Source organism: Magallana gigas, chromosome 4 (genome assembly GCF_963853765.1).
Source record: "Magallana gigas chromosome 4, xbMagGiga1.1, whole genome shotgun sequence".
In the NCBI taxonomy this organism is placed as follows: Eukaryota; Metazoa; Mollusca; class Bivalvia; order Ostreida; family Ostreidae; genus Magallana; species Magallana gigas.
Window position 1 is genome coordinate 40,112,110 of NC_088856.1, and position 23,031 is coordinate 40,135,140.

A 23,031-nucleotide genomic window follows, 5' to 3' on the forward strand; every position below is an offset into this window, starting at 1 on the left:
GTCTTCGGAACTCTGTAACTAGAATTTCCGCACTTCCTATTCAGCACAAATACCTTTAAATCACCCCTTTTAAGGACAATCACCAATTTCTGAGAAAATGTACTAGTCAGAATGGGTAAAATTTCCAACATGATGTTTTCTTTTTGGCCCTCTTATATGCACCCATTCGAATGATATTGTCATTTCAATTTACACCACTTGGTTTAACATGTATTTGCCCCTTTCAGTTTCGCAGTAAAAATCGTGTTTCGTGGTTATAATCTATTTCGTGGAATATGGTTACTTGTTGTCAAATATAGAATTTAGACTTTAAGTGATTTTAAACTTTATCTTTATTAACGGGTTTATAAAATGAGTTCTGGAGATAAATATGACAATAGAAAATAAAGGGGTTCTTGGCTGTTGCACCAATTAATATGTCTTTGTAGCCCCCCCCCCCCCCCCCCCCCCCCCCGTTGTATACATATATAAGCAAAAACGATAACATGTTTGCAGATGTAGAAAGCACAGAGCACATTTTGTATTTTTTTTTGTATTTTGTGCGGAAAAAAACCACCAGCAACACAAAACCAGTTTTATACATACCATAAACGTTTGTATATGAAAAATTAAACAAATTTAAAATCATCAGTGATTTTAAGGTTCATGTTTATTTAGTTTTTTCGGCAAGTATAACAATACACAATATTTATATTTTCTACTGTATTTGTGATAACATCATGAATCAACTTTGAAGCATAAAACCTAATAATTTCATAATAACATAGCCGAAAAACGGTATTGGCTGTGCTGCGTAGTAAAACATAGCATGTGCTACAAATAAAAATAGTGGCTTTAATATATGTAATTTTTTAAGTGTAAAAATTGTAAATGATATAAATATAAGTAATAAGGATTCATTTTATGAATATCAAAAGGCATTACTTTCGATCGGAGCGTGGTCAAATCTATCATAAAGCCCTTCGGGCTTTATTGGATTTGACCACGCCCCGATCGAAATTACCACCTCTTTATACTCAAAGAATGATTCTTTATTCCTTAATTACAACTGATGTTTTATGAATGAACGCAACCATGGGGTTTGAAATCGCTGAATTGCAATAAAATCTGGAATACCGTTCCATCATCACACATTCCTGAAAACAAACATTTGATTGGCATTAGATATATTTATGTTGCATTTCTTTACAAAAATACACATGATTGAAAAAATGGTATTTGTGCGAAAAATATACAGATACATGTGTTACATTAAAAGTTTAAAATCGAAGATTTCTAAACTTATCTATAACAATCGATTGTGAGAACAAGTGGACGTTGGTCTGAATTTAAAAAATTATCATATGAAGTTGAAATAAGTAAATTATATTAAGGAATGAATTGAATTTCTACCTATGCTATACGATATAACATAACTTGGGACAGTTTACTGTTTACGCTTTATAAACCGCGAAGCCGGTTATTGCAAGAGAAAAGGGCATGATCAGTCAGACATGAGTCATAAAAATTCAGAAAGATAAATTTTAATAAAATGATGATATGAGTACAAACCTAATTTTCCATACATTGATTTTTTAACAGTCATGCTGGAAACTTCCTTAGGTCCATAACTTGTCTTTTCAGACGGAACATTCCATGAACATGGCATGTAAAATAAAAAATCATTAACAACACAAGAAAATTGTCGTTATAGAATATTCATATTTATTGATTCTTCATCATATAATTGAAATTATTAAATAAAATCTTCAATTGTGACATTCAATTTCCATTTGTTTCCATTTGAGTTTTCATTTGGGTCCATTTGTTTCCATTTGGGTCCATTTGGGTCATTTTACGTTCCATTTGGGTCCATTTGGGTAAATCGACGCACCCTCTAATCTCTGTACGGGTGTCATCCACGCAATGTAAATCGAAGGTCACATTGATACACAAAAAACGGTAAGTTTAAATAATTGTATATATACATTTTTCCATATCTCGTGACAGTAAAGAAATAATCTCTAGCGTAAAAGTGGGTTTACTTCAAGTCATCAATAAATGATTTTATATGCATGTTCTTATTTTTCTCTGAACCGAAAGTAGTGGCCATTTAAATTTTAATTTATGATCGTAATGGGACATGGTTAAACTATTCGATTGTTATCCTTCCATTCGTTTTTCATTTGTTGAAAAACAAGGCCAGTAAATAACAGTTAATTATATAAAGCTTTATAGGGCCAACTATTTGTTTATACATTGTAGTTATCCACAGACGAAATTACAAACAACAAATGATGCTTTTTTAGCTCACCTGAGCTAAGAGCTCAAGTGAGCTATTAATTCCGATCACATTTTTAAAAACTTCTTCTCAAGAACTACTGTCTCACATTAAACGTTATTTAAAATAAATATTCTTTATGGAAAGAAAAATATAAATTGCAAAAATTATGTGCTAATTCTGTTTAAAATTTGAATTATTACGAAAATGATAATAAAGGAAAGGCGTGTTTTAAACAATTTAATTAAAGCTTCGGGTTCGGTATTTCAAACGAGTCTTGGTAAAACGGATAGGCAAACCCAGGCCGGGACAAAATTAAAGCCGGGGCAGATCGAGATTTTTCAATTTACGTCAATAATAATTAACCAATATCGTTGAAAATTTCAGGATATGTTACATACCTGTATATTTGTACTCGCTGTAAATATTGATTGAACAGTGCGACATTTAAGTCCGGACATGACAAGGTCCGGGCTTTTAGCTACCCTTTCCGTTGGACATAGCTTACTTTTGTTTATATATCTTGGTGGGACATTTTACTTTGATCCTATCATGTCAGCATGAATGTACACATTGCTCTAGTTTTCTTATAATTGTCTCTCAAATATCAAAATCCCATGGGATTTTGGTGGGATTTTTCATCCCATCTCAAACCCCACCAAAATCCCATGGGAGAAAAAGTACTGTGGGATAAATTGTCCCATGTGGGAGAAAAAATCCCATAATTGTTAAAAGATGGGATTAATTCTCCCATATAGGACAAAAAATCCCACATAATAAAGAAAATGGGATATATCCCATGATTTTTCACATAGGATAAATGTTCCCATACATCACAGATATTTTTCTCATGATTTCTCATAATAAATTATTTTCTTTTGTTATTTCACCTTAAGTTGCACATAACATTAAACTCTGTCTCATAGTAATTGATTGGATGAACAACTGTACAAACAATTCATGTTTTCATCTGATATTAATCTTTTAAAGACATGTGAGAATGTATTGTGTTGATTTTCCAAAATACTGTAGGTGCATGTTTGCTATAAAATGCAGATTCTAACCCTCAATTAATAGTTATTATTTGGTTCTTCATTTTTAATCCATCTAATTAGACTTTCTTGATATCTTTCTCTTAGGAACTTATAATTTCATTACATATGATATAGCTCTTTCTGGTAATTACCATAGGCGCTTCCCACCTAAAATCAGTGTATAAAAAATCCATCCCGAAAAGAGATGAATATTTGGCACAATGATGTATAGATGGTGAGCGTGCAGTTCTTTACCTCAGCGGATAAGAATGACCTTTGTTGCTGTGCAGTACTAATGCAACGCTAAAAAAATACCTTATGCAGATTGTAAGCAACCAAATGTTTACCCAATGATGACGTTTTTTCATATCTAATGCTCATTTCTCAACTCTGATCAGACTGATGTTCCCAGTGATGTTCCTAGTTTCCATCTTGGAGTGTAATAATTATGTTGAATTACGAACCCGATTGTTAAATACCTTTTATTATTTTTAAATAAAAGAGAGTAAAATATAACATTTGGAAAAAAAATGTTTTATATTGACTTCAAAATCATGCTAAAATAACTGTATCAAGTTTTGTAGTTTAATTAAGTCATTATAGTGAGACTTGGGGTTTTTTTTTCAATGTGATTGTTGTTGTTTTGATACATGTAAGAAGGTAACAAAACTTCAAATTGTCGCTAAGTTTAATAAATTTCACAAACGCTATTTCTATATGTTGGTTGCACCGAGCTCAGCTTGAGCGAGTTTCTGTACTTGTGTATATTACCTGCATACGTGTAAGTAACAGTAGATCAAATAAGTGTATTTTAAAAATACATGCACACATAGTACAGAAGACCAAAGGTGGCAATGTTGCAAACATCAACCCGTAAATTGCCAGACTGTCACCTTGATTAATATTCTTACCCCTCGGTGGTTCGTATTGTATATACATGTAATTATATCCCCGGATGTTTAAGACTTGTTACCTGTAATTAAATCCGCGATGTACGGTTCTAGGATAACACAAAAGTGAAATTTTTGTTTAAAATTCAATTTACTGGTTACAATATTATTTCCCTATAAAAGAAATTATATATGAATTAATCATTTACCAAATGTTTCATTTTTTGAAATATCTCTCTCTCTCTCTCTCTCTCTCTCTCTCTCTCTCTCTCTCTCTCTCTCTCATCTTTCTCATTATTTGCTTGCTTTAAAGTATACCAGGGACAAACGGAATCTAGACTACCTACATGTATAGTGCGGTCAATTTTTGATATAATGGAGATCTATGTGTAAAAACATCCTGAAAATTTTACTGCGGTCGCATAAGTACTTTTCGAGATATTTGGGGAAAACCCGATTTCACACCTTCAGAACGATTTTTAATCAAGCCGATTTGGCGCGGGATGAACTGGCGTCACGGGGTCAACTTCTATAATATGAGAAACAAGAATATCGTATGATAAGTGTTTGTTTTCTTGCATTGCTTTTTTGATATATGAACGTTTTTTTTTTAAATTTCCTTATCAACACTGAATGACTAAATATACCGTTGTTTGAGTTTAACCCCATATTTTATCGAACAAAAATGCCGAATTCGGAAACTTGTTAACGTTTGCTTCATGAATTTAGTCAAATATGTGACACATTTTGCATCACATGTGTATTCTATGTAGCAAATTGACAATCAATCAAGGCACAATTGTTATAAAAAAAACCCTATTTTTTAAAGATTTTTCGGATGTTTTTTCATGACATTAATAATGATATTGATAAATTTATATGTTTTGTAAAAGGTGACGTGGGGGTCTATTCCTCGTATGAGACATAAAATTCAGGCACGAAGCATCGGTCGGGGGGGGGGGGCGCCTTGCATTTACCATGTTTACATATAAAAAATTGAATTATCATGGATCTCCCCCCCCCCTACTTTTAGGGGGAGTATGTAAGTATTAATTTAGGAAATTAAGAGTGAAATTGAAGTTACAGATATATACCACGCCAGCTCCCACCCTCCCCCACAGATAAGGATATAGAAGATTTTCAATGTCCCCTTTATTTTGTTTTTGCTTGTCAAGATATTTTGTATGAGTCTGGGATGTAATTTCAGGCAGGTAGCATTGTTTTTGAATTGGGGGGGGGGGGGGGTAAAAAACGATGCTACCTGCCCAAAATTACATCAATATTGCCCGAATATTCATTTTAATTTTTTTCGGACTTATAACAATCAAAATAGCATGCACATTTTAACAAACAATCGAGGGATTATTAACGGATCAAGGCGAAAGTCCAAGATGGCCGCATGATGAAGTTTGTCTCGTAACTTCTTTGAAAATACGATAATGGAATTTTATTTTACACTTATTTACATCCTTTGTCGAGATATGTTAAAGTTTCTTTCAGTTTTAATAATGATTCAGTGTCAGTATAACAATTTAATTAAGCTATTTGGCGTTAAATTGCTGACTATAGCGCTCGAAAGAAAGGTGTTATTTATTGGACAAGAAATTAAGACTTCATTATTACTTGATTGCATTTTTTAAACAAGGTTTAAATTGCTGAATTGTGAGTTTTGTCATTTTTTTAAAGATAAGTAACAATTAAGGCATATTTTGAACATTAGTTTCTTTTTGATAGTCTCATGCATGATTCTTTGACCACTGAGTGACGGACTACACCCGTGTATTAGCTAATGAATGCTTATTTTACACAGTCTAATTTAATTTCTGTATTAGCTGTTAATAATTGAGTAGCTAATTATACACAAATCAATTTACTAGTCTAGAGGTGTGAAACCTCCTCTTTGTTCACCAGACTCGTGTACCATGTGTATACATACCCCAGACACACACGTGTCTGGAGCAGTAGCTTCGTTATAAGTTTACCTGTGCCATCGTCTCGGGTCAATCGTGTGTGAAGGGAGATTATGTAATCAACAACTGAAATAATGAACATCAATCTGTCCATGCAAGCATTTAAGATATCGTAATCATCGGTAAAAAAAGGCGACGAGAATAGCCAAAATCCTTTAAAAAGAAACTTGATTGTAACAAAATAATTACGGATACAAATTTCTAAAGCTACAATACTTTAAATAACTAAATACGTCAAAACATCAGAGCTATATCAATTTTTTTAATTTTTGACTGCAAAATCGAATTTATTTTGTAATGCTTTTTAAGGTAATTCCCTTCCTGTTGATCTCGTAACCTCTCTTCCGCATGTTGAATAAGCAAATTAATAAAATAATGTTAAATATGTCGCCTTAATTATAGTTATATTATGTAAGTACAACAAATTTTCTATAATATCAAACTGCTAGCATTCATGCCGTAAATACTCCATTTCATAGAGCTTTATTTGTGATGCTGAATTAGTAAATATATTATTCACCAATTCCTATATCTTTGCTTTGTATATCTGTTTATATTTTGTATTCATGTCGTTTTGTATGTACATGTATATCGAGAAGGTCATTGTGTACACAGCACACAAGTCTGTGTTTTTGTCTAGATTTTTGTTTTCTCTCGACTTGCTTAGCTTGTGATTAATTTTGCTCTCAATTATAAACTTGTATTAGTTATGAAGAAATTTTGGAGAAAAATCGGTGTCGCGAGCGTGATTTGATCCCACGCTAGTACAATAGTGCTACTTACATCGCCCTCCGCGCATCCACTGCGCCACTCGCGCTTTTATTATACGTGCTTTTTTTTTTAAATATAAGGTAAGGCTATGTTATTAAAAAGGAAATAAGCTGAAAATCAATAAAGGTAAAGCTAATTTTTTCTTCGGAATAATATATTCTAAAATATATAGAGTATTTCGCCCCTTGTTATGGTTCTTTATTCAATATTTGAATAATTACTTTTTGATGTGTGTATATCACCGCCTGACATGGAATGCACCGATCCAGCTTTTTTTCCTTGGGGAGGGGTTGGGTCCGGAGTGACATTTTAGTTTGCCAGGGGGTCAGAGGCATATTTTCGATATTTCTTTATGTAAATTTAAATTTTCAAGGGGGTCCGTCCGGTCAATGATACGCGTTTTGTCGCTGCCGGTTTAATACTCAGCTTAGCATTAGCTTTGAAATTCGTTATCATTTATATGTTCTAATTAGAAACCAATGATATTTTTTTCATTATAGCCGAATCACTTGTTCATTCTTGAAAATGATTCTCAAAATCATGCATGTATTGCATTTAACTTGGATTTACACGAAATAATTTAATTGAATGATCAGCCCAAATTTGTGGCATCCCGTTTAATACATGTTAAGAAGCCCGATAATTAACAGTGTTTTAAAACTTACGCACACTTGTATTGATTGGCAAAATGTGAATATAATAATCTTCGTTTCGGGATGGCATTGTAACGGGCTTAGCAAAACCAAGGACGCTGGTGTCCCACTGGAAAGACAACTACCATTTACTTAAAATGATATATGTCGCATTGATCCACGTAAATATCTTATGCCAAAAGCTATCTGATTAATTAATTCAATAATTCATTAATATTGATAGTAACGATTAAAAGTTAACAAAATTGGTTAATAATGTTTACATTCACGTAATAAAAACCGTGCTTGCTTTCGTAGAGACGGAAGACCTTAATGATAAGTGTTCGGTAAAAATTTCTCGCTTCTGAACTTCCAGTAAAAAAAATAAATAAGAACGCAGAACCTTAAAAATGGATGAAAAACAATCCAAAATTAATATAAAGATTCACAATTCACTCCTTGTATGTGCCAAATTTCCATTTTATCGTGCAACTTGATAAACTGGTTCACAGCCAGTTTCCAAAACTCGGAAGTGGAGTGAAGACAAACGAGGGGAATAATTTTGATATCATGAGCAGTAAGTACATGTATGTTCTTAATTATTTTCTTCATCCAATTTTAGCCTCGAGCGAGTTCACCTGTGTCACGTGTTTCTGTTCAATCTGGTATCTGCTCGCACGTGTCTTACACGTGTATATCTCCATTCTTTGTAGAACAATAGGGTGCTAATTAATATACACAGACTGACACCTGTAGATACTGCCATGTGAATTGGTAGATGCTTTAGGACAATAGGATAGTAATTAGGTATACACAGAATGTGTCTCCTTGGTCAGTTGACTTATCTATGAGGAATTCATAATGAACACGGCAAAGACTTTTAATGCTACATGTACACAGCTGGCACATGTAAAGCTTATTTGTAATTGACATCAACACAATATTTAAAAGTTATTAAAACGATATTATAAATGAAATGAATGTGCAAGTAATAAAATGTTGAAAGAGTAGATTATCATATATAGTCAATGTAATACAAATCATTGCATTCACAAAACTATATGCATTGATCTATTATATTGATAAAGTTTAAATACAGTTTAGTTACTACACTTGTATTGTTTTCATTTTAAGGAAATATTTATAAGTAATATGAACAGATCCACATTTCAATTTTGTCATTAGTACAATTGGCAACATTTATAAAAAACATTATATAGTCTGGCATCATGTCTATTATAGACTGTGCACTTTTGCATTCTCTCATTTGGGGGAGGGGGGGGGGGGGGGGGGTGAAGACTTTTTCAGGAACCGTTTCTGTCGATCGTTATAGTCAAAATATTTAACTACTCCTATTACAAAGTAAACTAATATGTCAACTTATATTCTTCCAAAAATATTATACATGTGTATAAAATTATCAATTATTAATGTCTTTATGCAAAGCATATTTTTACCAAAAATTATTAATTTGATGTAATATATATCATATACCATATGATGATTGTAAAAACTTGAATAACTTAATTGAATGAGCTGGACATCTAAGATAGTCTTACCAAACTAATTCAAATTTATATAAGTCCGTTGAATGATTTAAGTTATATGTAAGTAAGTAAATCATTTATTATTGTGACATGTGTATCTTTTACAACTGAGTAGTATACAATTACATAAATCAAACACCTGCCCATTGGACCTATGATAAGTCACTGTTAACACTAAGATATGATTTTATGCATGGGCAAGAACTTAATTTGTCTTAATTAAAATGCAGAATGAATAAATTAAATTTGCAGCTTGTCTTGGAAAATTACAAATGAGATTTTGAATTTAGAAACTAGAGAAATTAGAGAGATTATTTGGAAAAATAACAATTTGATATAGTTTTTTTCTGAGATTGTAATATAAGTTCATTTTAGAAGAAATTGGAATGTGTCCTCTACATGTATTTCATCTACAGAGTTTTCATGTGCACTCAGTCTAGACAAGTTCACCCTGAAATTGTGCAGTCTCTATTTTCAGGGGTAGTATACCCCACACCGAAACTGTGCCATTGTTGATCTACCTAACAATATGTTTAGGAATGTTCATTGAGATGTTATTTTCTAGGCAAACATTTTCCTTTGATAGTTTGTATGTTCTTAATTTAGGAGTATTTAATGTGGATATCCATTTGCCATCTTAGTTCATGTTCTAACTACTGTTTGCTAATAAAAATGAGTTAATATATACATGATGTACATGGGGGCATATTTCCATAGGTTGCCAGCTAGTATATCTACAACATCTAGAATAGACATTGTGCTTTTATGAATAGTCCTTGTCACACTACTACATGAACATTTTAATACGTGTATTGTCAAACAACAATTTATGTACATGATATACCATATGACTGCCCAGAAAGACAACAACTTCAGTAAATAATGAGTAACATAAATACAAGGATTTTAGTTACTAAAACATCTTGTCAATGAATAGAAGAAGTCGATCAGAAATAATTAAGTACTACATGTAGGTAACTGCAAGTTAAAAATCAGAATTAATCCTTTAAAACCTAATGGCCAAAAATTTTCAGAGAGAGAGAGAGAAAGAGAAGATACCCGGTATATATAATCATGTTCATAATTAACTTTGAAACAAACCGAAATCATTCATTAGGAGAGAGAGAGAGAGAGAGAGAGAGAGAGAGAGAGAGAGTTGTTGAACATTAGGGTTCACTGGTTAAAAATACATGTACCTGGTATGTATTCAGAGCTTTATTTAAGCTCATTGAGCATTGTTGAGTAGAGTATTAGGAAACATTTAATATGTAACATAACTATTGAATAAACATTTAAGTGTTTGCAGTATAACCTCACAATATCCATAAAAGTACCACTGAGACCAACATAATACAACTGCATGATAAATAAATGTTATTTAAGAAATTAATGGCGGCGTTCTAAGCCTCTGATCCGCCATTCAGTAAATATTTTAAAACAATCTTGACTAATAAATGTCAATCATATAATAATGATTCCAATATAAGTCAGATGAGCAAATCTAATATTTTGAGGCTGTATGAGCTATAATTTTTGAGAACCTTAAATTAATCATAATGATGGGACCCAGTTCATTTAACAGGCATGGGGCAATGACTTTTTTCATAAAGGAAAAGCATGGGACAAAAACTTCCTTAGTATTAATTAAGTACCCGTTGGATGAACACTTTTTAAAAAATAAGTTACAATTCCCAACTCAAGAGGAACAATTAATATCTTTATAAACATATTTTATTTAAAAAAAAAAATAATAATTTAGGTGGGAATTACTCCCATTATTATCCAAAACTGTCTGACTTGCTCTCTTTAATTTACACTAAAATTCAATGAAAAGATGAAATTAGAAAGCTTATGCAATTCTGAGAAAAAATATGCATCATATTGCCAATTCCATTGAGGTTTAAGAAAAATATAGCCATTTAAGTGAACCTACCATTTCCCCACTCCTCTATTCAACACAGATTCATGGGGCTCTCCTTTAGTAAAACATATTAACTTAATCTTTTAGACATCAATTGTTGTTCAACCTCCTTGAATAAGAAACCTTATTCAGTACTACATACATCTACATAATATTACCATGATAAAAGCATCAAATCACTTAGAAATATTCTTACATGTATTACACTCCCCGTATTTTGATTGTCAGAAAAAGCATTTATAGTTTGAAATATTTTACCTAGTAATATTATGAAACTTGTGGCAATTTTCTTGGGTTATTTTTTACACATATTTGAAATAATCATCACTGCATGATGCTAAGAAATTGCTCTTTTTTGGTAAATTGGATGATTTGTAGTATTTTTATTCACAACTAGACATGCCATCCTACATGTGTTTTTTTTTCCCATGAAAATGGAAGTTCTCCCTCATGTAAATTTTTTGCTGAAACATATATGAATTTCTTGCTGATTTTGTTCTGAATATTATCTGAAATTTTTCTGAATTCTATATCTGAAATCTGACTGAAATTGGAACATTCCAGACAGATTTCAGAAAGTGCTGAACAAAAAATCAGCAAAAATTTCAGCAATATTTCAGTATTTTTTCAGCAAATAATACAATTCTGAAATCTGTCTGAATTTGGAACATTCCAGACAGTTTTCAGCATTCAGCAAAGTTCAGAAAATTTTCCAGCAATTACTCAGCAATGTTTCAGCAGTATTTAAGACACAATTCAGCAACAAATCAATAATTCTTCAGCACAATTTCAGTGCTGTTTCAGCAATATTGCAGCAAATTTTCAGTAAAATAACAGCATCTTTTAAGAAAATTTTCAGCAATATTACAGAACCTTATCAGCGAATATTCATCACTATTTCAGCACTATTCTATTACCTCTGTAATCTATCAAAAATGAAAAGAAGTACAAATGAATAGGATTTTAAGCAAATTAAATTTATTCATATTTTTCTAAATATACATTTTTCCCACATCACTTATCTGCCTCTCCCTGAAACTTCTTTAAATGTCCTAATGCTTCTTGTGCAGTTTGATTTTTTTACCATCCTGAAACAGAAATACAGGAATTTATGATTTATTTAACATGCAAGATTTTACATGTTTTCTGATAATCATAATGCTATTTTTTTAATTAAGAGATTTATTAACCTTTAATGCAAATTTATACATGCAAATTAGAATATACATGTACAATATAAATATACATTCCATTTTTTTCTCACCTTTATCATCGTTATTTTGGGAACAGTTTTTGCAGGTCTCAGCTTCCCTATTTTTTTTCTGCATATGATCAGCAACTATGAGTGGTGCAAAAAACAATCTATATACAATGTAAAGTTCCTATGCATCATAAATTACATGAGATTACAGCTTGGCATATTTCATTAAATCATAAGACTTATTTGTAGCATAACATTAGAATGTGTGTAGATTACAAACATTGTTTACAATTCAATCATTAAATTATCTTTAAATACAAAAAAAAAAAACATTTATCACATGAATAAATGTCTCCATATATCAATTAATGGCTTTTAATTTATACTGTACCCTACCTCTTTTAGAAATATCCCGCTATAAAACATCAATTGATGTATAAATCCTTGAATTTTCAAATCCGTCTGCTTGTAGCTCCCATCAAAAGTGCGTCATCATTGGGCGGAAATGACGTAGTGTATGCAAAACAACTCGATGATAATCCGATATAATTCCGGATTAAAAATAAGTTAATCATTTACAGTTGGTTTAAATATATGCAAAACTATTATAAACACCTGGGAAATTGAATCAAATAGCTTTAAAAGCAGACATAGAACGGTCAGAAACTAGTTATCTTTTAATAGTACTCAAGTTGTTACTATTTAATTTCACCCCTCCCCAATTTTTTGTTTAATTTCTTTTTATTTCATTTTGGTAACATTGAAAACAAAACGTTCGCATCCTAGTTTGTTGCTATAATTTGTATTGTAATTTTGATAAAAAAATCTTCGTTTTGATGTAATAGAATGACTTTTATGTATTGAAGTTCAGTGAGCGTTATGTAACGGTGACGAATTGCTTCGATACCTCATTAACAATGGCGGACACTTCAAGTTGCAGGTTGAGTGCAGGTGTTTTTGCAGATAAGAAATGAATGATTTTGTGAATGGACCTTTGGGAAATGTCAAGAAACAGTTTTATTACGTGTCTGTTAAATGCTCATCAGTTTTTTGCTACAGCAATGCCAATCGCTCGTAAACGAAATTTTGTGTTTCAACTTGCACACTAAATAAACGAGGTAAACAATCACTCCTGAAACAAATTATATACTGTAGTATTAACTTGTATATCTGCTAGAGAGAACTAAGTAACAAAGATGAGCTATAATGGTATAACTGTCATTACAACAGTTTGTAGTTCTGATTGGTTTATATAGTAGCAACTTCTGAAATGTTTGAGCTAATTATTAAATTAGTAAAATTATGGTACACATTGATACGTGAATTCACACATTTTCAGTGCCATTTGAAATAATCTGTTAAGTTTTTTTGTTTTATTTAAATGAAATATTGGTGAAATTTAATTCTTTTCTGAAAAGTGCATCAGTTTGGAATGCCGGTATTCAATATTGCAGACATATTTCAGCTTTTAAATAGCATTAAATTTCATATTTATAAGAATTGATCAGCATCAAAATTCCAACAGATTTTAAACAATTATTTCAGACAAAAAATTAAATTACATTAGGATTATGGTAATGCTTATATAGAGTATTTCAGCAATATTTAGAATAGTTCAGACTGTTTCAGCAATATTCAGAATAGTTCAGACTGTTTTAGCACTATACAGATAGAGTTCAGACTGTTTCAGCAATTTTCAAAGCAGTTCAGATTTTTCAGACAAATTCAGAACAATTCAGATTTTTCAGACAGTTCAGCAATATTGCTGAAATGTGTTCAGAACTGGTTCAGAGGCACAAAATGGTAGTAAGCAATTTTTCAGATATGATTCAGATATATTTCAGTGAATTTAAGGAAATTTTCAGAAAATTTTTTTCATAAGGGATATATATATAATTAACAATCATATTTAGTGAATATCTTATCTATTCTGGTTTCTAGTCTCCCTTTGATAAACAGTAGGACCTGCAAGTATGATATGTCTACCTTTAATTGAAATAAAATTAAAACACACCAGGGTTACGCTGGAGATGGATATATATATAAGAATTTAATGAAAAATGTTCAATTTTTACATGTATTTCTACATTTTTGACGCATATATATATACAATAAAAGGGTAAAAATATGTTGATTCTTGTTCGTTTCAATAGTAGTACCGTAACTATAGTAGCTAGATGTTATTTGAAAGGTAAAGTGTACCTTTACATATCATACATGTATACGTAATGAAAGAAGGGAGATGATTTTTTAACTAATGTAAAAACATCTTAAATATCACTTTTGCACAGGATACATACACTTGGGTTTTTAAGGTTGATACTATCATAACTACATTTGTTTACATGTAATTACATTTGTACTACATTTGAAAGAAACATATTCTTTAAAAAAAAATGGGTTTATAATTTGTCAGGTTTCTTAATGTTACTTCATAAAACCAGAGAGCAACTTCACTGCAGATTTATAAATTTAATGATTAAATTGATAAAAACTGTTTTAAAAGTATTAATTTTTTCTTATCTCAGTAATTAACTTAAGCCTATAAATTAATTGTCATCAGAATAGGAAATTCCAACTTTCTGGGTATAGGTCAATATATATTAAATTTTACTACACATGTTACATAATAAACCGAAGAGGGAGTATTAATAAACTCTCCTTCTGTATGTATATAATAATAATTGTTTACATTGTACCTTTTGTAATTAAGTCTCCCAAAAGAAGTTTGGAGACATTGTTTTTGAAAGCGGTTTCTTCTTTTTCTTCTTTCTTGCCTCTGAACTTGTCCATCGCTTTTCTTAGAGATGGCTGCATGAACAGAGTTGTACACAACTCTAGATCTAGAATATGATAGGCCTGCATACCCTGTTTTAAATTTTAAATTTATTGTTTTTAAATTGGGGTTGGGCAACCATAGTTTTGGGGTCAAATAGGGGTGGGGTCTAACACTGAATCTGTAGGGAAAAATTATACACTATATTGTAAATGGTTATCACTTGAAAACCGTTAAAGATATTTACATGGATTTTTCAAATGCTAAATATATTGAGTGTTAATTATGGTCAATACATGGTACATTATAGATATGATCTCTGGGGACTATATATATTCCCCAACCCCGAGGTTTGGGAAATTACTTAATATCTAAAAAACCGTGACTCCTCACCCCTAAACCATATAAATTCTTGTTCCTTGTGTAATGGGGCATCATGTGGTATATAGGTTATGGCCATATGGGGGTGGTTCCGTCTATCCCTGAAACAGGAAGTGCCCTAATTTAAATATCTCATTAAATTCCTATGAGATCCCCAACCCCGAACTACTTATATTCTTGTTCTTTGTGTTAAGGGGCATCAAATGGTATGTAGGTTATGGGCCCTGAGGGTTGTCCTGACCCCCATTGAACAGGAAGTGTCCAAATATCTCGAAAACGGTTAAGATCCCCACCCCTAAACCAAATATATTCTTGTTCCTTGTGTCAAGGAGCATCAAATAGTATATAGGTCATGGGCCCCAAGGGTGGTCACGACCCCCCCCCCCCCCCCCCCCTTTGAACAGGAAGTGCCCAAATATCTTGAAAACAGTTGAGATCTCCGCCCATAAATCATATATATTCTTGTTCCTTGGGTCATGCCGGTTCACCTGATGTACAGTATCAAATCAAATCATATCAATCAATCAAAATTTAAATTAAAACAAAAATGAGTCTCCTTGCAGCAGTGAAAAGTAAGAGTTTATAGGTTTACATAAACAGAAATATTTTCATTAATATTCAATAGAATTGGTAATTTTTGGTATTTATTTTCTCAGAATTTGTTAAATCTTATTGTTATAAGCTCTATTAAGTCATTTCAAGAAGAATATGTTATTGATGGTACATATAATTTAGCATGTGTAATTCATTAGATGGATATAATGACATTATCTAATAAATTAATACATTGGTTGTTTGAATATTGCTTTTACTAGACTATATGATCAGACAATTGAATCATAAGTGTTTAGTTAACCCCAACATACAATCAATCAAGATGATATATTTAGAGGACTTTTTATCCTCTGGGATAAAATATCCCAACATGGTCATTCATAGGATTTTAAATCCTATAAAAGCCTTTTATAGGATTAATTATCCTATCAACACCAAAGATGGGAGAAAAAATCCCACGGGAGTTTATATCCCTCAAAGATTTTTTTCTCCCATGGGATTTTGGTGGGGTTTGAGATGGGATGAAAAATCCCACCAAAATCCCATGGGATTTTGATATTTGAGAGACAATTATAAGAAAACTAGAGCAATGTGTACATTCATGCTGACATGATAGGATCAAAGTAAAATGTCCCACCAAGATATATAAACAAAAGTAAGCTATGTCCAACGGAAAGGGTAGCTAAAAGCCCGGACCTTGTCATGTCCGGACTTAAATGTCGCACTGTTATTGACAACAATGTGTATTTTGAAATTTATTGACGATTGTTGATTTCCAAGTTGGTTAAATGGGTAGGCAAACCCGGGTCGGCATTTTACGGGTTTGTGGACTTATTTTAGAAGAAACTTAATAATTCATGTTTAATTCCATACTATTAAAACGAGGTTCTTTGTTTAAAGCAGCCATGACGTATGATAAATGGGAATTTGTTTATTGTGCAACAGTTCGCGTGCGAAGGGAATCTTTGAAACATGCAAAATACATTGGTGCCGATTTTGGGAAGTAAATTGTGGTGAACTATTTCAATGCGTTGACAGTTTTCACATATGACAGTGGTGTTAGCTTGTTTTAATTTTCGTTTCGTTTTCATAATTTATGCTTTCATATGTAACCTAAGAACTATCACCTGTATTTTGTAATTTTTACTTATCAAAGCAAACAGAGACTTTGGCTGTTTACCTGCGCAAAGTAAGCAAAATCTGATGTATTAACAAAGTACTAATTAAAAATACAATTTATTCTATTGGTAATTCGGTAGGATCTCTTGCATAATGGTAGGTTAATGCAATATGTTTTGTTGAGATGTTCAGCATTTTCCCGAGTTTATTCAGTTTAAATAGAGTTTAATATCGCTGACGGAAATATGTAGGTATATACGTATGTAAATATGTGATTCATTTTGAAAGATAAATTGTGCTCTTTATTTGTTATAGTCAGGGCTCTACATTAACTTTTAGCTCACCTGAGCTGAAAGCTCAAGTGAGCTTTTCTGATCAAAATTTGTCCGTTGTCTGTTGTCGGCGTTGGCGTCGGCGGCGTTGTCGTTGTAAACTTTTCACATTTTCTTCTTCTTCTTCTCCAGAACCACTGGGCAGATTTCAACCAAATTTGGCACAGAGCATCACTAGGTGAAGGGGATTCAAGTTTTTGTTCAAATAAAGGGCCACGCCCTCTTTAAAAGGGAGATAATTGAGAAATATTGAAAAATTGTTATTATTTTTCAAAAATCTTCTTCTCAAAAACTATTCAGCCAGAAAAGCTTAAACTTGTGTAGAGGCATCCCTAGGTAGTGTAAATTCAAGTTTGTTCAAATGATGGTCCCTGGGGGTAGGGTGGGGCCACAATAGGGGGATCAAGTTTTAAATAGGAATATACAGAGAAAATCTTTAAAAATCTTCTCCTCAAAAACTATCATGCCAGAAAAGCTCAAATTAAAATGGAAGCATCCTCAAGTAGTGTAGATTCAAGTTTGTTCAAATCATGGTCCCTTGGGGTAGGGTGGGGCCACAAGAGGGGGATGAAGTTTTACATCGGAATATATAGAGGAAATCTTTAAAAATCTTCTTCTCAAAAACTATTCGGCCAGAAATGCTCAAATTAAAATGGAAGCATCCTCAAGTAGTGTAGATTCAAGTTTGTTCAAATCATGGTCCCTGGGGGTAGGGTGGGGCCACAATAGGGGGATCAAATTTTACAGAGGATTATAAAGAGGAAATCTTTAAAAATCTTCTTCTCAAAAACTATTAGGCCATAAAAGCTCAAATTAAAGTGGAAGCATTCTCAGGTAGTGTAGATTCAAGTTTGTTCAAATCATGGTCCCCGGGGGTAGGGTGGGGCCTCAATGGGGGGTCGAGTTTTTACATAGGAGTATATAGAGTTAATCTTTAAAAAATCTTCTTCTCAAAAACCATTTGACCAGAAAAGCTGAAACTTGTGTGGAAGCATCCTCAGATAGTGTAAGTTCAAGTTTGTTCAAATCATGGTCCCTGGGGATAAGGTGGGGCCTCAATGGGGGGTCGAATTTTTACATAGGAGTATATAGAGTTAATCTTTAAAAATCTTCTACTCAAAAACTATTTGGCAAGAAAAGCTGATACTTGTGTGGAAGCATCCTCAGATAGTGTAGATTCAAGTTTGTTCAAATCATGGTTCCTGGGGGTTAGTTGGGACCACAATAGGGGGTCAAAGTTTTACATCGGAGTATATAGAGTTAAACATTCAAAATTTATATCTCAAAAACCATAAGGCAAAATAAGCTGCTACTTGTGTGAAAGCATCCTTAGATAGTGTAGATTCAAGTTTGTTCAAATCATGGTCACTGGGGGTTAGTTGGGGCCACAATAGTGGGTCAAATGTTTACATAGGAATATAAAGAGACATTTTATTTTTAAATCTTCTACACAGATCAAGACCGGCCAGAAAAGCTGTTACTTGTGTGAAGTATCATCAGGTAGCAAAATCATATTTTATTTAGGAGAAGGATGGAGACAAATGGGGTGGAGGGTCCAATTGTACAAAAGAAAACAGTTTAAATTCACCATAGTTCAAATGTTATAATATATGGTTTAACTTACGAGGGTCAATCAAAAAATACGAAGACTTTTGTCATAGTTATGTTACTTAACGTCATATCATTATTAAGTTTGATAGACATAATTTAGCAATAGTTTCAAACAATTTGCAAGAAAAAAAGTTGATAAAATCCTTTATATCTAAGATCTATTTAGAATCTAATCCTGCAAAAATGAGGTCACGGCGCACGGTCAAAATTTGTTTTATGTCAACAATAAACCATATAATTTTGAAAGTTATATCTCTTTAAATTGGGCTAAAAAACTAATAATATTGAAACCTCAATCTAAGTATAGTCATGGTATTCTATGTACTAAAACATGACGGGATATATTGATTTGTCGAACAGATATTAGTAACTAAAGACAGATAGTCCTCTTTAGAATTGACTAAAAACATCGACGACGCCGGACGTCACGGCGCAACGAGAAGTACAAACAAAATGGATTTAACTCAGGAAAAAGACGATACAAGCTGTGAAAATGCTCAATTGTACAAAAAATAAGTCAACAATTATTTGCAAGTTTGTGTTTAACTATAATAAATTTTGTGGGGGTGGTGGTAATTGTATTTTGAATATATAACAGTCCGAAAGAGAGTAGAATATCTGTAAATATTTGGTCAAAAAATAAGTAACGTAAACCGACGTTCAGAGTTATCCCTACTGCAAACTAAGAGATACACGGTTAGAAAATGAAAACTTTGAAGAACTAACTTATGATTCTCGAACAAATGTGTGCAAATAAGATGTTAAGTGGTTCAGTGCCAATTTTAAATTGTAAGGAGAAAGGCACAAGAGACTAAGCGTGATACAAAGATGGGGTATATCTATAAACTGTGCTGTTTAATCTTGACGTCATGTTTTGAACGTTACCGTGCGCCGTGGTGACAAAACATGTTGTTTTTAAAAAGGGGTAACAAAAATACCGTTTCATCAAATGGACTAAAACTTCGCATATCAATAACATAAGTGTTGGTGCACAGATTTATCTGTTAAGTACGACTTTCATGAGAAATATATGATAGACAGCCACATTGTCTTCGTATTTTTTGATTGACCCTCGTATATGCAAGCATTTTGACATATTTTTGATTCTTTAAAATTGTTTAGACTTTGGCCTCTGGATAATTCTTGGGCTGACACAAGTTTGATGCAGGTTTATATCCCAGTTGATTTTGATCTTCTTGAGAACTGTAATGCTCAAAATGTGAAATGACTATACTGTGACAAAAAGGGATCAATGATAAACGGAATATCCTGGGAAAAAATTGAATTTTTGATATACAGGATCTGTTAGACTACATTGTCCATATTTTATTTGGTATATTATTCAGTAAAGCTGATTTTATAATGTCTATTGTTGCTTAGGTGAGCAATGTGGCCCATGGGCCTCTTGTTTTCCATTCGGAAGACCTCGGGACATCTCGCGCTATATTTTAAAGTTATCGACTGGGTCTGCTGCGTACAAAATCCTCGTGGACATTCATTTTTCAATCGTGTATTGAAACATGATAAGCTAAAAGGGGGGGGGGGGGGGGGTAAAAAAAGATTTCTTTGAAAATATTCATACTTTTGAATGAACATCGTTTGAACCCTGAGGTATTTATTAATTTATTAGGCAATATGTGAATCGAGGATATCTTGGGACAGAGTGGAATAAATTTAACAGCTAAGATTGTTAATTTTGAGTACTATGGATTTCTATGTCAGGTTCAATTATTATGAGAGGGAATTGATAAATATGATCTTTTAATTTTCTTTCATCTATTTTTTATAGACATTTAGTCGTATAAACTTTTGATATGCTTCCTGTACTTATATGTACATGTACTTGTCTCATTTCAGATGGCATTATCTGAATCCCAAATACCACCCGACGCCCAGCATTATTTGGTGTGTGGCACTGAAGACTGTGAGAAAAACTGCCAGTTTTACTGCAATGACTGTCACCACCCAATGTGTGAACAATGCAGAGATGAACATCAGAAGAATAAGAAAACCAAGAACCATGAAGTGGTCCCTTATAAGCTACGCAAACGTCAACTTCCTGTGGAGAAATGCAAGATCCACCCCACAAGACAAATAGAGTTTCTCTGTGAAGAATGCCAGATTCCCATTTGTTCTAAATGCACAGCCACAAAAGAACATCGCAGCCATGTGTTTACCGATCTAGAAATTGTCTTTGCTGAAAAATGTTCCTTTTGTTACGAAGAAATATTCAAAATTCGAAACTATTTTGAGCCTACTTCTCAAGATTTAAAAAAGGAAATTGCTGGAGATGTCACAGAAATAAAGAAGATCATGGACGGTATAAGAACAGCAATGAGGGCTGAAGCTGAGTCTGTGAAAAGAATGGTCGATGCAGTCACATCAGATAATATAGAACAAGTCAACAAAATAGAACAGTCATTATTAGAAACATTAAACGGCCAAAACCAAACAATTGATGATCACCTCAACTATCTCAGTGATTTAGTCAAAACATTTTATGGTTACCTATCTCCCTCGGACATTAAAAATTTAACATCTGCTCTCAAATCTGAAAAAATACTGATAAAACCAATACCAGAGACATCCAAACCAGTCCCACCCGTATTTAGTGCTGGTCAACACAGCAAAGAAGATGTCGCCAAACTACTTGGTAGAATAAGTATTCCTAACACTAAACCAGAGAACAGAAAAATAAAGCCCATGGAGACTGTCTCTACACAGTTGAAACCTACAGGGAAACAGAGAAAACAAGACAGAGAGAAATCTGACGTGAAACAAACACTGTGTCTGTCTTCCTCTGTCACCAAGGTCAGGGAGTACACAGTACCAGGTGTTAATGATGTATATCATATATCACTGGGTAAATCAGGCAGACTCTGGGTCAGTGGTGGTAGTAGTAGCCTTGTCCAAACAGATCTGCAGGGGAATCAGCTACAAAATATACAATCCAGTGGTGGATCTCAAGGCTACCACACAGTCACACAGGACGGGGATCTGATCTATACAGACCAATACAACAAAGTCATCAATAGGATAACACCGGATAATACTATCACTGAATTCATTAAAACAGGAAACTGGGAACCACTCAGTATATACTCCTCCCAAATCAACGGGGACGTACTGGTGGGGATGGAGAAGGATGGAGAGCCCTCTAAAGTCACCAGGTATAACAAGACAGGGACAGAAATACAGAACATACAGAGAGATAATGGAGGACAGGAACTGTATAGTGACCCACACTACATCACAGAAAACATCAATGGTGATGTCTGTGTATCAGACATTGACAAACATGCTGTAGTGGTGGTGGATAAATCAGGACAACACAGGTTCTCCTACACAGGTCAGAGGTCACTGTTTAATCCCTATGGAATATGTACTGATGTACTCGGTCACATCCTGGTGTGTGATTTTCCAAGGGACACAGTTCATCTTCTGGATCAGGATGGTCAGTTCTTGTCTGTATTACTCACATTACAACAAGGTGTAAAGTATCCCATTAGTGTATGTGTGGATGATGAGAACAATCTCTGGGTGGGACAACATTTTACCAATACAGTGATAGTGTACAAGTATCTGCAGTGAACATTATATGTCCATACAATAATTAGGTACTGTGTGTGTGTTGTGAGACAATGTAACAACACTGTAATAGTATACTATTACTGGTATATACAGTGTACATAGAAATACATGTAAACATTCATGTAGCCTGGCATGTTTATAATTTTGATTAATGAATTAATAATAATGATCGAAATGATTATAATTACTACTCACACCACAACAAGGAGTGGTAAACATATATCCCCGTAGTGTGTGTATGGATGATGAACAATATATGTGGGTTAGAGAACTTGACAACATAGTGAAAGTGTATAAGTATCTAAAGTGAACAGTGTATATATTTGTATAAATGACTGACTTTGATTGTACTTAATAGTTGGTAAAATATGTATAATATAGTATGATATTCTTTTTAGATCAATATTACTAGCATTGTATTAAATTTGACAAAAATTACA

General features: G+C 32.9%; 1 protein-coding gene and 1 long non-coding RNA gene across 4 annotated transcripts; one reads left to right on the top strand and one right to left on the bottom strand.

Annotated features, from left to right (window-relative positions):
• The first annotated feature begins 1,854 nt into the window (after positions 1–1,854).
• On the top strand, positions 1,855–23,031 carry LOC105333781 (protein wech). Of its 3 annotated transcripts, XM_034452465.2 has the most exons (3): positions 1,876–1,941; positions 17,522–17,567; positions 20,858–23,031. In XM_034452465.2, the coding sequence occupies exon 3, from the start codon at positions 20,858–20,860 to the stop codon at positions 22,589–22,591; it is 1,734 nt and encodes a 577-aa protein (XP_034308356.2). In that variant the 5' UTR covers positions 1,876–1,941; positions 17,522–17,567; the 3' UTR covers positions 22,592–23,031. The 3 variants fall into 3 exon arrangements, with proteins under 3 accessions (XP_065938501.1, XP_034308356.2, XP_065938502.1); XM_066082429.1 differs by lacking the exon at positions 17,522–17,567 and having other exon boundaries at positions 1,855–1,941; XM_066082430.1 differs by lacking the exons at positions 1,876–1,941; positions 17,522–17,567 and adding an exon at positions 16,689–17,127.
• Positions 11,498–13,097, bottom strand: LOC105321396 (uncharacterized). The gene is made up of 3 exons (XR_004600468.2): positions 12,623–13,097; positions 12,290–12,364; positions 11,498–12,113 (listed from the first exon to the last, which is right to left on the bottom strand). It is a non-coding gene; the product is annotated as an uncharacterized lncRNA (long non-coding RNA).

Coding starts and splice junctions, on each gene's coding strand:
- LOC105333781 (XM_066082429.1), top strand. CDS start 20,858: ATGGCATTATCTGAATCCCAAATACCACCCGACGCCCAGCATTATTTG.